This window comes from Eptatretus burgeri, chromosome 2 (genome assembly GCF_056783735.1).
Source record: "Eptatretus burgeri isolate ZD-2024b chromosome 2, Ebu_testis_v1, whole genome shotgun sequence".
NCBI classification, from domain to species: domain Eukaryota; kingdom Metazoa; phylum Chordata; class Myxini; order Myxiniformes; family Myxinidae; genus Eptatretus; species Eptatretus burgeri.
This window is the reverse complement of record NC_140962.1, coordinates 60,981,956-60,998,567: the sequence shown is the minus strand read 5'-3', so window position 1 is coordinate 60,998,567 and position 16,612 is coordinate 60,981,956. Positions and strand designations below refer to the sequence as shown.

Sequence of the window (16,612 nt, the reverse complement as noted above, 5' to 3'; positions counted from 1 at the left end):
ACTTTAGCAGTGATATTCATGTCTCTGCTGATTGTGTGCCAGACGTCAATAGATGTCTGTGTTGGGCCTGGGGAGTCATGGATTCACTGGATCATGGGGTGCGGCACTGCTGGTACCTGTGCAGGAGGATGAAAGTCTGAGTCTTCAGGTCCTTGGTGCTTCCAGTCTTGCTCTACAGATGTGATACTTGGACTCTGACCAGGCAGGGATCTGACATGGAGACTTCAATCCTTTGGTACGACTTCTCTTGGGAGAATCCTTGGCTATCACTGGTCAGACTTTGTGTCCAACGAGCAGTTGCTGAGAGAGACTCAAATGATTTTTGTTACCTGCATGGTCCGTGCGTGTCAGCTGTGGCTGTATGGACGTATGGCTCGTTTTCCTAATGCTGATCCTGCTCACCAGATTATCTTAGCAAGGGAGCCTCATGAGTGGAGGAGTCCAATGGGCCGATTACATGCCTCGTGATTGCATCAGGTTGATCAGCATCTCCAGGAGATTGGGATGGGCCTGGCACATGCCTGGGGGATGGCCAGACGGAGGCCCCTGGAGTACCGGCGGAAAGTGGACACAGCGATGCGCTGCTCTGGTGCATGCTCCAATACTTGACCTGACCTGACCTGACCTTGACATCGGTTATGCTCGATATTGTATGTGAATGTGCTGACAACCAAGTGTGCACCCACAAGTCCAGGTACATCTGTCATCACATAATTTACAGTTGGATTCACTTCGTTGCATTTTCTGCTTATTAAATAATTATTTTTGTTAAAATTTTATAATCTAATATTGATCATGTGTACTGATTCTTAATTTCAGATAATGGACTCATTTATCTTTCAGTGCTGTTCACTGTGCATTTGATCCTGTGATCCTGTGATCATGTGGCGCAACACTAACTTTCTGGTTCTGTTATTTACCGCGACAGAGCAAGGCGATGTGTTCAGCTTTGGATCGAACTATTATGGCTGTATGGGCTGTGATGGCAAGCTGAATCTTGAGTTCCTTACACCCCAGCCTGTGCTATTTGAACCAGACCTGTTGGTCACGCAGGTTTCTTGTGGCGATTGCCATGTCGTAGTGCTGGCTCAGCGTGGTGCAGTGTATTCCTGGGGATGTGGCGAGTATGGTGAGGCTTGCATTAGGTTCTCTATGGACCACCATTGGGACTATCTTTTATCTGTGCATTCAATGGCAGCTCTAACTTTTGAATCGTTTGCTGTTCCTGTAGTAATTAACTAATTGTGACCATTGACATGCATCATCATATTTTAGAATGTGGAAAGTTCCTAAAAAAAAATTGTATAACTTTATCTTCTTCGCTACCTTGACAAAGTGCCATTGTTATGATATAGTCAACTGGAAACGGTTTGAAGACTTATAAGCTGTCCAATATATCCAATAATTTTAATCAAGCATTCCACCAGAAGGCAAGAGAATGTCACTGAAGTTGTGTGAAAAGGATCTGGATTATTTCACTGAAGGGTTTGTATTCATAGTTGTTGAAGCGTTTATAAGAATTGGAATTGTTGCAAGTCAGTGCTTAACACACAAATATATAATAAATGACCGTTTTTACAGCCATTTTTCCCTGCTGTGCAGGGGTTAGGCTTTTTCTTGAGGCAATGTTTTTTTTTATGGCCGGATGCCCTTCCTGACGCCAACCCTGGTCGCCTCTTACGACACATAGGGATATGGTATACCTATTCTAACCGGGGCATACACCGGGACCAGTACACTGGTACTCACTTCGCCGACCTCAAATGGATGACAGGCTGAGTCAACCCCCTGGTGTTAATTCAGCAGCCAACGGGGCTTGAACTCAGGACCCTGGGATCCCAAGCCACCACCCTAACCACTAAGCCAAGACCAGGCTTAGTGCTTAACACACAATAATTGGATAATGGGGTATTACTATCACGGGGTCATGAATGAATGTGCAGGGTGTCAAAAACACGACAAGGTATGATCATCCGCTAAAATACTGCCCCTTGCATCCCATCAATTCAGTCCAGTTTTCATCATGTAAGGACCATCATGACCACAGTGAAGATTCTTGGTAGGTTCCCAAAGGTTATAATGGCTTTATCTTCACATCGAAGTTTATCTTTGATTCCACAAAAGTACTTGATGATCTGAGTGGTCACATGAATTTGGATACTCTGAGTTGTCTCTATCAATACTTCATGAGGTCATCAACATTGAGGACTACTGCAGTGAATCTTGATAACTAAAGTGCTGTTAATTTCATGTTTTAGTTTGTGAATTATCATGTAACTTTAGTGCTTTATCTGATATTTTATTTTTTTCTTCATCATCCTGCCCTTAGGTAGACTTGGGCTTGGCAGTGAATGCACAAAGTTTTCTCCCGAGAAGGTATGTATGCAATGGCAGCAGATGGCATTTCATTTTTTGTTAAGATTGGTTGCATCTTCAGTCCTGAATTTATAAAAAAAAATTTTAATCTAGGAAAAAGTTTTTATAATTCACACAATCTATAACGATTTATGAGCAGCTGTTTGTTCAAGTGGTTAAAGATATTGTTACGGATTCGCGCCCGCCGGCGTGCGAACGGCCACGTAACTCGAATCGCGGTACGTCGCCCACCGGACGGACGATCCAGTCGTGACCCTCTCGGACTAACGCCGGGAACCAGTCACGGGTGGACCTTTCGGTCTCACCGCGATCGTGCCAATCGGCCCCCGCGTGGGATAGGGTTGCTCGCCAAATTCGACCTACCTAAGTACCCACACGGAGGGTAGACCGGGCGATCGCACCTCGCCGCAGGTCGACTTCGGACACGGGCCACTTAAGCGACCCGTTCCATACTATCGGGATAACCGAGCGGTGTTATTCGTCGACCTCGACGGTTCGATTAATTATCGGGCGTCTTAACCCACGACCAACCCTTTACGTGAAGCAAGATGAAGATTCAATGAAAGAAATGACGAAGCGAAGCGGGAAAACAGTTCAATAATAAGCACATTTATTTCGCGATGAACGGAAAGCACACATATACAATTCCACCAAAAGCACATGGAAAAGAAGAAGACAAAAAGCAAATGCGACAATGCAGATCTATCCGACTACCGGGCACTCGGCAACACTTATACAATTTTACTTCACAGACGGCGCCGACAACACACATTCCCAAAGCAAAAGAAAACAGATCCACCCTCCAGGATGAGGGGGTAGGCGGGCCTGGGGCCGAGACCGTGTCGGGCCTACCCGTCTGATGATGAGACGCGGAGCGGCGGTGGTGCCTCAACTCCGCGGGCCTCGCGGACAGTGGCTGGCAGGGGGTGGGAAGGGGGCCCCCTTTTGTCGCACTATCTCAGCGCGGGGGGGAAACAGGAGGGGGTTGCTGATGCTCGGGGAAAGGAGGATTTCACCAAAATCGCGGGTCCCGCGACGAGCGTCTCCACCACGACCTCGGTCGCGCCGCCGGCCTTTCTCTCCGCAGTTCCCCGAATCCGACGCGAGCACCCCCTCGTCCGCCTTCGCCGCCTCTCCACAGCTCCGTCCTCTTCACTCCGACTCCGCGAACTCCCAACTGCACTCTACTCTTCCTCCTCGAACTGAACTCTTCTGACGAACGCGGCCCCTTATATCCCCCGTGGCCTCGCTCCTTCATCTTTGACCCTCTGCCTCCGACCTTTCACCTCTCTTGCTGGCTCCCCATTGGCCCGAGGAAAAGTGGGCGTGAATGCTTTTTGATCCATGAATTTGCATATAGCGACCGCCCTCCAACGCCCTGGAGGCGGGGCCAAATCGCCCCTCGCTCACCGATTGGACGGAACAAAAGTGGGCGTGAGTCGTTTTTGATCCGTTTTTCTGCGGAAAGTCCGCGATGCTTTTGAACACGCTGCTCGGTGCGCGCTCTACACGAGTCCAGCATCGGTGCCCACGAGTGGCGCGAGATGACGGTGATGCGATGGTGGCGAGTTGTGACGGTAAAGGTCGTGGCGGTTGTGGTGAAGCGGCGTTGTGGTTGGTGGTTGTTGTTGTGATGGCTGTTGAGACGTGGTTGGTGGTGGTAATAATGGCGGTTGGTCCAAAATAAAGATAGTAAAAGAAAAACGGCTATCCTGAAGAGTCGCAGCCCTCATGAATGACATTTATTCCCTCTAGACAACGGGTTTGGGCCTAACTACACATATACTTACCGAGATATATCACCTGAGGGACCTGAATGGTGGTTTGCGAATTTGGTCAACCACAACAATATGTTTGTTTCTGCACTGATTGGTGTGAGTTTGAGTCGCATGGTTACTTGCCTACCTGCACTTGGCAAGTGTGGTGTATATGCCAAATCACTCTCAACACAAGTTTTTCAGGAGACTTTTGTCCTGCAGTGAATTGAAATAGATTGGTTTACGATTTTTTTAATGTTCTAATCTATACTAATAAATGTTAGTGTGTGCTAATCAGTGTCTGTGTGTCTCCTCCATAACCCTAAAACCATGAAACCTATCAGCCTGAAACTTTGAAAGTGTGCTAGGGGAACTCCAAGGGAGTGCAAGATTGAAAATTAGATGGTTGGGTTCATTTAAACGCCCCTTTTGAAGATAATTAACGGCCTTATTTAATTATTCTTCATCAAGGCTCATCCTTGGTCAGCCTGCTGTCCATATCTGGGGTCTTCATTCCACATTTTTTTTTTGGCCTGCCTAACAATGTCCTGACTTGGAAAAGGATGCAGCTGTGTCTGAACGATAAAGTGCTCAATTGTTTTTTTCACTTTCCTCCCTCATATTATTGAATGCCTGTTCATCATAGCTACAAATCGTTGTACACATCACTTTTGTAAATCCTGTAGTTTTCAAATTAGGAGCTTGGAGCGATTCCATGCATTATATGATACGATTTTCCATGATCGACTCACGGACTAATTGAAGTATATAATCAAAATATAATTGCTGTTTTGAGCATCGGATCACATGGACTAAATAACTGATGAAATCTGGAGTGAAATCTAAAAATTTTAAGAAATCAGTAATGTTTATTTGATTTTTGCGGGTATGTTCCATTACCAATTGGCTTGCTATCACTTGCCAAGCCAGCCGTTCCTTATCATCCATTTTGTTGGAGTGCTTTCTTGAGTGCTTAAGCCACTTGGCAAGTGCCCTCCAGTAGATGGCGGTATTACGCACATAGGTTGTGTCCTGATCCGGAGGTCAATTTGCTCTAAGTATGAAGAGGTACGTATACACGTGGTATAAATGGGTAGTTTTGGATTTGTAAAGGGACTCTTCGTGGGTGTGAGCGCGCGCGTTGTGTGGGATTCGTGGGTGCGTGGACCAAACTCGCACCCAGCCCCATGCAACGTCACCTCGTGGTGTGGAGGTTTCAATTTTTAACTTCAGCAGCATCCTCCTTTGTCCTTGTGGCTGTTTATAAAGCAGTTGGTTATTTTTTATGAACCATGTGTGCTTTTGAAAGGTTAAATGGTTTCTCTTTGTGAGTTTCAAAGCAAAATATATTTGATAACACACGATTTCTGAACCGTTTGCCATAGTAGCATGTTTTCTAAATTACAGGGCCAATTTTTTTTTCTACCCGTCACATGACGATTGGCAGCTGTTTTAAAATATTGATGTTTATGCACATCTCCCTGAAACGCCTATCATGCAACATTCTTTTTTTATTATTATTTGTTTAATGAAATTCCCTGAAAACAAGGGTGAAAGCTGCTCAAGGTTTTTGGGTTGTATGCAGTACGTGCTGTACTTAGTAATGACACTTACTCCAATTAGCCGATTACCAAATTGTGTGTGTGTGTCCGTGTGTCCGTGTGTCCGTGTGTCCGTGTGTCCGTGTGTCCGTGTGTCCGTGTGTCCGTGTCCATGTCCGTGTCCATAAAGCATAACATCCTCTCTGCTAACTCCCCTACCTCCACCACTGTCCTTGTTCCATCTCTGTTCCACATCCTCCTAAAACAATGCAGCACACTCCTCCCACACCTCTTTCTCCCCCCCCCCTCTCTCTTTCTCCGGATATGTCCGGATGGTGGTGGTGGGACAGACCCTCCCCTCGCGCTGCCTTTCCTTCCCCAACCCGTCCTCTCTCCCCTCCTTCCTCGCTCCACCACCCCTCCTCGGCCTGCCTCTCTCTCTACCCCCAAACCCTCTCCCTGCTCCTCTTTTTCTCTCCCCCCCCATTAGGTTCCTCTTTGCGAAGCGACAGGTGGTATTTGCTAGTCATTTAAATAATTTTGAAAACTCATTTTTTTGAGTCTTGCTTTTCATCAAAGTATTGTCATGGTAAAGTATTTTGAAACAGGGAAAATAAAAGCAATTTTACTTTGTTTAATCCCAACACATGTCCATCTATCCATGAACAATATTGGTCTTAGGGCTCACTTCATCATCGGTGCAATCCCGAACGAGGACACCATCTTGATGTGATCTGGCACCCAGTCACCATTTTGCTCTTGTCATTGCTCACTTTTCTTAGCAATCCAATGCAGAAATAAATTTATTTTAAAGAAACACCATTTATTTCTTTTGAAGCAGTGAACTGCGATGCCCAATTAAGTGCATAACTTTGTTGTAGTTCTGACCAGGTTCAATGCACATGTTAAAATTCAGGAACAGCAGGCAGTTTGGCCTTACTTTAATTAGTTTCCTCAAAGCAGAGGTGAGTGTGGAGGACGAGAATGTAAAACAAATGTAATTGTTAAGAATAGTTACATTATGACAATGCAGAGGGATTGTGCAAAGAACGTCTTGATTATAAACGTGTTTTTTCTATATTCTGGAACATAAAGTAAAATAAATATAAGCAGATCCACAGTATTATTTACTTTTATGGGCAAATTATGAATCATATCTTGTAAATTTAAATCTTCCTTTTTTTGTCACTTTTTAAATGTTCACTTCCAATGTGTAGAGGGATAGGAAGAAAAGTGTGGTGCGACAATAATACAATAAACTTACAAAAGCAAACACAGAGCAGAGTTAACCCGATATAATTATTGTACACTCTTAACTTAAATTAACTTAAATTAAACTTAACTGCTCATCTTCACTCTTTCATTCCTCTTTTTTCCCGCCTTTGGAATAAACTTCCTCACTCTATTCTTTCCCATTCTTCCCTCCAGGCTTTCAAAACAGCTGTTCACCACCACCTCTTATCTTCCCCCATCCAAATCCTCGATCTTTTCTACCCCCGATAATCCACCCAAGCCCACTTCCTTCAATTCTCCTGCTTTCCTTCCTGAAAGTCCCTTTAATGTCCATCTTCCCCTCGCCATGTTCCCCGTCCCATCCCCATCCCTCTCCCTTCCACAGTTCACCTGTGTCTGTTCCCCAATGTTTTGTCCCTTCCACTCCCGCCCCTCTTGTCTCATGCCTCCTTGCTGTGAGTTGTGTGTTAGCTCTCATACGAGCCTCGACCAAAGTATACAAAAAAAAAAAAAAAAAAAAAAAGAGGACATGGACACACACACACACACACACACACACACACACACACACACACACACACACACACACACACACACACACACACACACACACACACACACACACACACACACACACACACACACACACACACACATACACATACACATACACATACACATACACATACACATACACATACACATACACATACACATACACATACACATACACATACACATACACATACACATACACATACACATACACATACACATACACACACAACCTGATGAAGAGGAGTTGATGAGAAGAAAGAGGAGAGGAGATGAGGCTAACTGTCTCTCAATACCTTGCACGATTGACCGACCATGCCACCAATACGTTTTGGGAAGATACTCCACGTATCATCTCCCCCTTGCGCGTCATCTCCCGCTTCATGGCACTTCGAGAAGCTAAGCATTGATCCAGAGAATGGGCGTGATGGAAGGACTTTTGGGCGGAGTCCGGAGCAGTGGGTGGAGAATGTGGAGTCCGGAGCAGTGGGTGGAAAATGGGTCCGGAGCAGTGGATGGAAAATGTGGGGTCCGGAGCAGTGGGTGGAGAATGTGGGGTTCGGAGCAGTGGGTGGAGGATGTGGGGTCCGGAGCAGTGGGTGGAGGATGTGGGGTCCGGAGCAGTGGGTGGAGGAGGCGGGGTCCGGAGCAGTGGGTGGAGGAGGCGGGGTCCGGAGCAGTGGGTGGAGGAGGCGGGGTCCGGAGAAGGCGGGGTTCGGAGCAGTGGGTGGAGAAGGCGGGTCCAGAGAAGGTGGGGTCCGGAGCAGTGGGCGGAGAAGGCAGAGCCAGCAGGCGAGTTGGTGATGAAGCAAGGCGGGGCCAGCAGATGAGGAATGCTGAGCAGGAAAAGACAACGCCGATGACTTTGGACAGCCCCATGACCCGTCCTTTTATTGAAACCGTGGTGCCGGTGAGGTTAACGACTCGAAGCGATGTCGTCACCCGAAGCTGGAGCTCTGGTTGGGCTCCGGCCCAGCACACGGGCCAGCTGCCATGACCGGAAGCGGCCTCACTGTACTTCCGGCCAGATGGTTCCAAGCTGCGGAATCGTCTCGCTCTGAGCACCGTGACACGAATCGCCCTGTACCGAACTTCTGGGCCGTCCACGGTGACCAGCGGTCAGTGCCGGTCAATACGCTGCCTGTTTGTGAGCCATTCTGCCCGAGCCGTACAGCGCGCCTCTGCCTGGCTGCAGCCTCGCCATGTGCGTAGGCGAGAGGACGTTCGACGTCTGTGAGAGACACCCGTGGCTGTGGTGGTCTGCGAAGACTGATGGTAAGATGCTATGGTAACACATGCGCAGACCCGAACAAGATGTGTGCCACTCGCGCCCTGCTCTGTGTGCGATAATAAATTACCCCGGGGCTGCGTGCAGGTCCGCCGCCATCGAGCATGCGGTCATTCATCGAAAGCGGTGGTGTGCGCGGCGCCAGCCCCGATCTGTATCAGGAACCGAGGGAAAAGATTGGACATTATGATTAGATGGAGATTTGGATTGAAGAAGAGGACAGATAAAATTACTATTAAATGGAGACTTGGACTGAAAAGAGTGTACCGCGTGCACACTGTAAGTTGTTAGCATTTTCCATGTTGTTTTTCCATGACTGGTCTTCTGTGTTTCTACACCCTCTGAAGCATTATTTGGCAACATTGCAATGCAGGAAGTAGTATATTGCAATTAGTTAGGGAGCTAGCACAGTTTCATTTACACTTTTGGGAACAAAATGTTTGATGGTCTTATTCTGTCAAGAGTACATGGGGGATGAATAAAACCCATTTCTTAAGTATGGCTTCCCTGGCCTTTAGGGGAGGCAGGGTCCCAAACCCCCCCAAAAAAGTGACATTCATTTACACTTTTGAGAACAACGCTGATATTCACACTGATGACACCCCTCATATCACTAGTTAGAAATACACAACTTAAGAAACAATATTTCCAGGGGTTTGCACTTAAGAAGGGCCCCAGTGGGGGTCCAAAAAGGGTCTCAATTACACTTTTGAGAACAAAGCTGAAATTGATACTGAAATATCCCCTCACATCGCTCGTCACAAAAATGTAACTTAAGAAAGGATAGTCCCTGGCGTTTCGGCCTAAGAAGGGCTCAAAAGGACCAAGGAGGGTCGAGCAAATCCTTATTGGATTTGGCCCTGGCAACCACTAGGCCTAACATCTGCCAAGGCCCAGGTGTTCAGCTACACATTCACCCAATACACACCACATTTTTGTAGGCCAACTCGCATCAAGTTACTATTTTTAGCTCAGGACAATATCACACAGCGACGACATCTCAGAAAACGGACTATAATCCCAGTGCCTGCGCAGCAACTGGCTATACCTGCGTGCTATGAGATTCAGGTCATCCACTGCCAACTCTTACTGGAACGTACAGGCTGCCCCTGTGCATTCAGTCACACACACCTACTGCGTGCGGAGTGTAAAAGTGAAAGTGAAGCCAGACTCTGTGACATTCTTCTCTTCATTTAACAAATACAAAGACTTCACTGAAGTATTGTAAGTCTAATATTCTCAGCCTAGTCATATGGACCAAGCAACATTGACATGAAAAAGACAGAACACTGAAAGCTACACTTATCCTGAACAAGGTAAGCAAAAGTGTACTATATGCACAGTACTTATTATTTTCGGTCTACACTGACCTTAAGCATTCTTCGAGAAGACCTCCATCAGGTCTTCAATGATGCTGATGCAATTTCGGCCACTTTTGCCACACCCCCAGTCCCATGGGTTAATTTCATTGATCTACGATATGAATTAGCACTGTTTTTTAGGGGAAGCATTGGTGTAGTGGCAGAGTGGCAGACTCAGGAGCGGGAATGCCGAGTTTGATTCCCGGTCTGATCACCATCTGTTTCTTTGTGTCCTTGGGCAAGGCACTTGACCAAACTTGCTTCTCCCCAACCAGGAGTAATGGGTACCTGGCTGGCATAGAATGAGAAGTTGTGAGCGCTGAAAACAGCAGCCGGGCTGTAATACTCCCCAAGGAGTGGAGAAAGAACTTGGAAAGAACAGGCCAATAGCTGGGGGTAATAAATGTGAAGCGCTTTGAGAATGTTCATCATTATAAAGCGCAATATAATAACTTCACATTATTATTTTTCCTATCTTCTCTTTAGGAACTCATTAAATCAAGGGCTCCTGATGATCTCACATAAAAATGGCAAGCCAAGGAAATGATAATGGTAGGCTATGATAATGATAGTCAATCAGTCCAGATTCTGTAGTTCTGTATTTTGGTAATTGAGAAATTCATGACACACCACACATGTCCCTTTTGTCTTCACTTCACAGCATCTGCCCACCAGTCATTGACTTCAAAGTGTCTTATACATGTTGTTCTGACCGAGACAAGCAAGTTACTTCCCTGGCAGCAGGAGAAATGGGCAGTTGTTCAGCGTGCTGCTGAGGCCAGGAAGGGAAGTAAGAACTACCAATCTTCCAAATACAGAACAGTTGTTGTCGTTACCAAGTCATGCAGGAGATGGTGATGGGTAGCACAGCAAGTGCTACAAGAACTTTACAGCCATTACTACTCGGTCTCTACCTTGGCCTATTGGGAATGACACTGTCGGCCCAGAGAGAAAGGTGTTATGCTCTGCATCATCTGCTTCAACTGTTAGTGGTGAAGAGCCAAGCAGAAGGGTGTCAACTCTTAGTATTTTCCCTGATACATGTTTGTTTTGTGACAAAAAGGTCAAAATACGCCCAGACGGAACAAAAGAGCTCCCAGGAAAATTGCAAACCAAGCAAGCAGCACAAAAGATTATAGAGATTGTGCATACCCTCAAGCAAGCACGTTTACTTGTAAAAGTCAGTGGGGTTGACGTCATAGCTAAGGAAGCCCAGTTTCACCACAGTTGTCGTGCCACATACTGTATATCCGGAGGGCGGATAGGGTGAAAAGTTTTGGGCTGCCCCAATCGCTGAGGAGCCTGTTAATCCCAAGTTTCCTCTTGACTGTATCGATTCGTACGTCAAAGACAAAATCATTGACCAACAGAGACCTGCACGCCTTGCATCCATTTATGCACAATACACCGACCTCTGTACTGAACTTGAAGTAGTCCCTTCAGTAAGCAAAGCGCAATACCTGGGGGACCTTCTGACCAGGAAATTCCCTGACACTATTTTATTGCATTCCCCCGACTGCTGCCAGCAAGGTGTGATAGTCCACAGCACAGCCATTGAGTATGATTCCATCAAGGCAGTGTATGACATTAAGTCATCTCCTGAGGGTCAAGTTACTGAAGTTGCATTGCAACTCAGACAGGCCTTGAATTCCGTGACGAAAGAGGCCCTCCTAGATCCACTGACCGTGGAAGCTTTCAGCAATGGTGAGGGGGACCCACCTGACCTTGTCAAGACTTTCTTTCAGACACTACTTGGAGGACCAAATACTGGCTAACATTCAGTCAGTCAAGCGCCGCTCTAATTCATTAAGTCAGGATGTACTGTTTTCAGTGAAGAATGGTAGCCTAAAGCCTCAAAAGCATATTCTGATGGGTTTGTCCTTGAAGTCACTGACTGGAAGCAAGAAGATTATCACAATGCTGAATCAGATGGGACATTCGCTTAACTACCACGCCATTGAGGAAATTAAGACAGACCGAGCCTATGCCATCTTTGACCGAAAGCTGAACTGTCCTGCTGGTTCAGTTCCTGGAGTACCTTGTGGACTTGCTTTTGACAATTACGACGAATTAACACACACACTGTCAGGTACCGACACGCTCCACGATACGATGGGTATTATGTATTAGGCTCAGAGCACTCCAGCATCAGTGCCACAGGAAGCAGTAGGCCTCGATGGAGACGTAACCGAAAATCAAGCAACAGATTTATGGTATTTGAGAAATCATTCGGACCGAAGAAGGGTAAGCAGCCATTTGCAAAACTCAAGGGTGTAGATGTGAGCAGAATCCCACCATGCGAGAATGTCGTCCAGCAAAAGATCCATCGCAGCAACTTTGCTGTAATGACATGGCACGTAGCCTGCAACAACGCTGTCCCCAAAGATCCTCAACAAGGATGGGAACTGGTGGACAATTCCTACCAAACTGTGTGGTTCACAGGCCCCTAGATGCCTGACAGAGCTCTTCCAAATCCCGGTGATCTCGGCGACGACGACTACTATGACGACACTTGGCTTACTGACCCTGATTCTGACACCGATGACAATGACAGTGACTCAGATTACCAAACTGACGATGAATATGACTAAATCGGCTTCTTTAGCTATTGTTCAATCCTATAGGCACCCATCTGTTAAAAAAGCATCGTAATATCAATGGATGAAGAGTATTGTTTATTTGCAATGTAAGACTCATCAATTTCATTGTGCGATGTGAGGATGAGGATATGTCGGTAATCTCATTATACTTTGATGTAGCACAGGCGAATATGGCACTTACAAGTAAATTCCTTGCTGAAGTTATTATTTGTGAGACTTGAACATAAATTGGAACTAAAGTGCTGTAATTGTGAGACAAAGCAAAGGCACCAAAGCCAAGAACTGATGCGAGTTACCTTTATTTTACTGTTTCCTCCTGTATGTTTCACAATAAATTCTATTATCAAGCTCATATTTGTCTACCCCTTGTCTCTCTTGGCTGTGAAGAGTTATGACCCTTCTTCGTCCGTTTGAACCCTTCTTAAGCCGAAACGCCAGGGATTATCCTTTATTAAGTTACATTTTTGTGACGAGCGATGTGAGTATCAATTTCAGCTTTGTTCTCAAAAGTGTAATTGAGACCCTTTTTCGACCCCCCACTGGGGCCCTTCTTAAGCGCAAACCCCTGGAAATATTGTTTCTTCAGTTGTGTATTTTTAACTAGTGATATGAGGGGTGTCGTCAGTGTGAATATCAGCGTTGTTCTCAAAAGTGTAAATTAATGTCACTTTTTGGGGGGGGTTTGGGACCCTGCCTCCCCTAAAGTCCAGGAATGCCATGCTTAAGAAATGGGTTTTATTCATCCCCCATGTACTCTTGACAGAATGAGACCATCAAACCTTTTGTTCCCAAAAGTGTAAATGAAACTGTGCTAGCTCCCTAACTATATCATAATGGTGAGAAAAAGACAATTAACAAAGGAGGACTGACAGACCATTATAACCCTAAAAAGTGAAGGTCTTTCCTTTGGAGAAATTGCAAACGAAGCCAAGGTGTCAGTGAGTACAGTTTCCGACACCATCAAAAGACACTTGGAAACTGGAGGAAACTCTGGCAGGAAGAGATCTGGCAGACCCAAAGCCACAACACAATCAGAAGACAAATTTCTGAGAGTCAACAGCTTGTGTGATAGACTGCTCACAGGACAGCAGCTTCAAGCACAGCTTAACACTGGTCGAAGTAAGGAAGTCTCAGTTTCAACTGTGAAGAGAAGACTTGGAGCTGCAGGTTTGACAGGTCGAGTGGCAGTGAGAAAGCCATTGCTAAGATGGCAAAATAAGAAAAAGAGGGTTGCCTGCACCATGAAGCACCGCCATTGGACTACTGAAAACTGGAATAAGGTCTAATGGACCGATGAATCAAAATTTGAATTCTTCGGTTCATCACGCAGGGTTTTTGTACGCCGTCGAGTCGGCAAAAGGATGGTTCCTCAGTGTGACACCAACTGTCAAACATGGAGGAGGAAGCGTGATGATCTGGGGCTCTTTTGCTGGATCCAGGGTCAGTGACTTGCACAGAGTGACTGGCACCCTGAACCAAAAGGGCTACCACAGCATTTTGCAGTACCATGCAATACCCTCTGGTCTACGCCTAGTTGGTCAGGGTTTCATCCTACGGCAAGATAATGATCCAAAACATACCTCCAGGCAATGTCCGAACTACCTTACAAGAAAATAACAAGACTGTCGGCTTCAAATCATGGAATGGCCAGCACAGTCTCCAAACTTAAACCCCATCGAGCTGGTTTGGGATGAACTGGACAGAAGGGTGAAAGCAAAGCAACCAACAAGTGCAACACATTTGTGGGAACTTCTGCAACAGTGTTGGGAAGAAGTTTCCAAACAATATTTGATTTCTATTGTGGAATGAATGCCACGAGTATGTTCGGCTGTTATAATCTGCAAAATGTGGCTACTTTGAGGAGTCAAAAGTTTAGATTAAATTTTGTTCAACAAAACAATTCCATGTTCTTTTTTATCTGCAGTTTTTTTTATTTGTTCGATGCTTTAATTTCAGAGTACATTGAAACATTAAACTGCTTAAATTTCAGTAAAAACTGGAAAAATGGGGGTGTTCTAAATCTTTCGACTGAGAGTTTATATGTGGGAGAATTACATATTTAGTCTGTGGGTTGCCCAGATAGCTCTGATGGCAGTGTCCTTGTACATTTTCCAGAGGACCTGGGTTTGATTCCTGGTATGGGCATGTCATTTTTCACACACAAATATAATATTTTCATTTTATAATTTTCAGATTTCAACCACAAGTATAATTGTAATATTGTTGTCTGGTATTCTCTTCACTTGTCTTGGCATTCCCATACAGTTTTTATAATACGCTGCAAAATAATGGCCCAGAGATGCTCTCAATTATCTGCATTTGCTCTCATTCCCCTAATAAGTCCTGCATTTTGTATTCTGTGTCAAATATTCCTTTATATTTCTGTACGTAATAAATATATGCCTTCTTTATTCTTTTACAGAACTTCACATCACTTATTGGAAGTTTATTAATGTAACTGCATGCTTGTCCAGGTGATGGCGCTGAGTCGCTATGATGTGAAATCTGTAGTGTGTGGCACCGATGGAACTTTCTTCCTGACACACAATTGTCGTGTCCTTGCCTGCGGGAACAATGAATTCAACAAGCTCGGCCTCAACCAATACACATTTGGGCTTCTCAATACAAGCCGCAGCGCTGATGTCCAAGACCGTGACTGTGAGGTTAGCTCTTGATTGTGCATTCCCTTTCCCTTTGAGATAGATAATGGTTCGGTGGATTAAAGTTATGCAGATCTGAGAGCTTGAAAGGAAAACCTGGTGAAGTGTGACAACTCACACACCATGCATGTTAACCAATTTGTTTTTGAACTTGAGAATGGTCGTGTTTGGATCATATTTCTGACATCTAGGTTTCTTCGATATTCCATTTTTGTTTCCAGGAAGTACTCATGACTTTGAATCCCGTGCTCGTGAAACAGTTGTTGCGGTACCAGATTCAGAATATTTCTGGAGGGAAGACTCACACTGCTGCTTTTGATGGTGAGATAGTAATCTGATCCTTTTAACCTCCTTTCCCCTCTTTATGTTCCTAATTCCTCTCACTCTTCATTATCTTATCAGTGATTGGAACCTCGTATTGTTCTTATTTTGTTCTCCCTGTGTACCAAGCTGTTCCTCTGCTTCTGTTTTCCCATGTGCCCCAACCCTTAAACCTTCCTCAGTGTTTGGCCGGCTCTATATGTTTGGAGACAATAGCCAAGGCCAACTTGGAGTGGGACACTGCAAGAAGTTGCGTGGTGTCATTCGGCACCGAGGCCCACTGATCGGCAAGATTGTTTCCCGTCTGTCTTGTGGGGATGGCTTTACAATTGCTGTCGTCGATGGTAAAGCAGACTTGAATCATCCTTGGTTAAACCCCTTTCCAACCTTGCAATGCATTCACTCTTTCTGTGTCTGAATTCTCTTCCCTTCTCTGTTTGTTTTAGAAAATGAGGTGTACGCATGGGGAAATTTAGAAAATGGGCGGTTAGGCATTCCAGAACGCCCCCGGAACAACATCATTTCCAGACCACGGCCGATATTTGGCACGGTTCGACAGGTGGCTGACTTGTCATGTAGGGGATGGCACACACTACTTATAGGAGGTATGTTTCAGTTCTCTCTTCTTAGAATTTTGCTGTTTGTTGGCACGTATAACTCAACTTTGAAGCTCTTTGAGATTGCTCATTTCAATTTGGCCTGATTATTGACCATGTGAGTTATACACCAACACAACTGACTTCACTCAAAGATTGATTGCTTGCTCTGAGCTGTGTATTTTGTCATCGCGTTTTTTTTGTTGTTGTTTAATTTTCCATCCTGTATTGTGCAGAGTGTGTTCTGAGTGTGAAACCTATCCGCCCATCTGGAAGCATGTCTTTCCGACAATGTGAGTACATTTCCTGGAATTTTAGAAAACC

At 45.4% G+C, this 16,612-nt stretch overlaps 1 protein-coding gene across 2 annotated transcripts in view; it reads left to right on the top strand.

Moving 5' to 3' along the window:
* NEK9 (NIMA related kinase 9) overlaps positions 1-16,612 on the top strand; it is a 125,467-nt gene that overhangs the window by 99,484 nt on the left and 9,371 nt on the right. For both annotated transcript variants that reach the window (XM_085869493.1, XM_085869492.1), the window contains exons 12-18: positions 929-1,129; positions 2,330-2,376; positions 15,186-15,374; positions 15,593-15,692; positions 15,875-16,036; positions 16,139-16,297; positions 16,525-16,581. In XM_085869493.1, the coding sequence (XP_085725619.1) occupies positions 929-1,129; positions 2,330-2,376; positions 15,186-15,374; positions 15,593-15,692; positions 15,875-16,036; positions 16,139-16,297; positions 16,525-16,581 (915 nt within the window). The remainder of the gene's footprint in view (positions 1-928; positions 1,130-2,329; positions 2,377-15,185; positions 15,375-15,592; positions 15,693-15,874; positions 16,037-16,138; positions 16,298-16,524; positions 16,582-16,612) is intronic.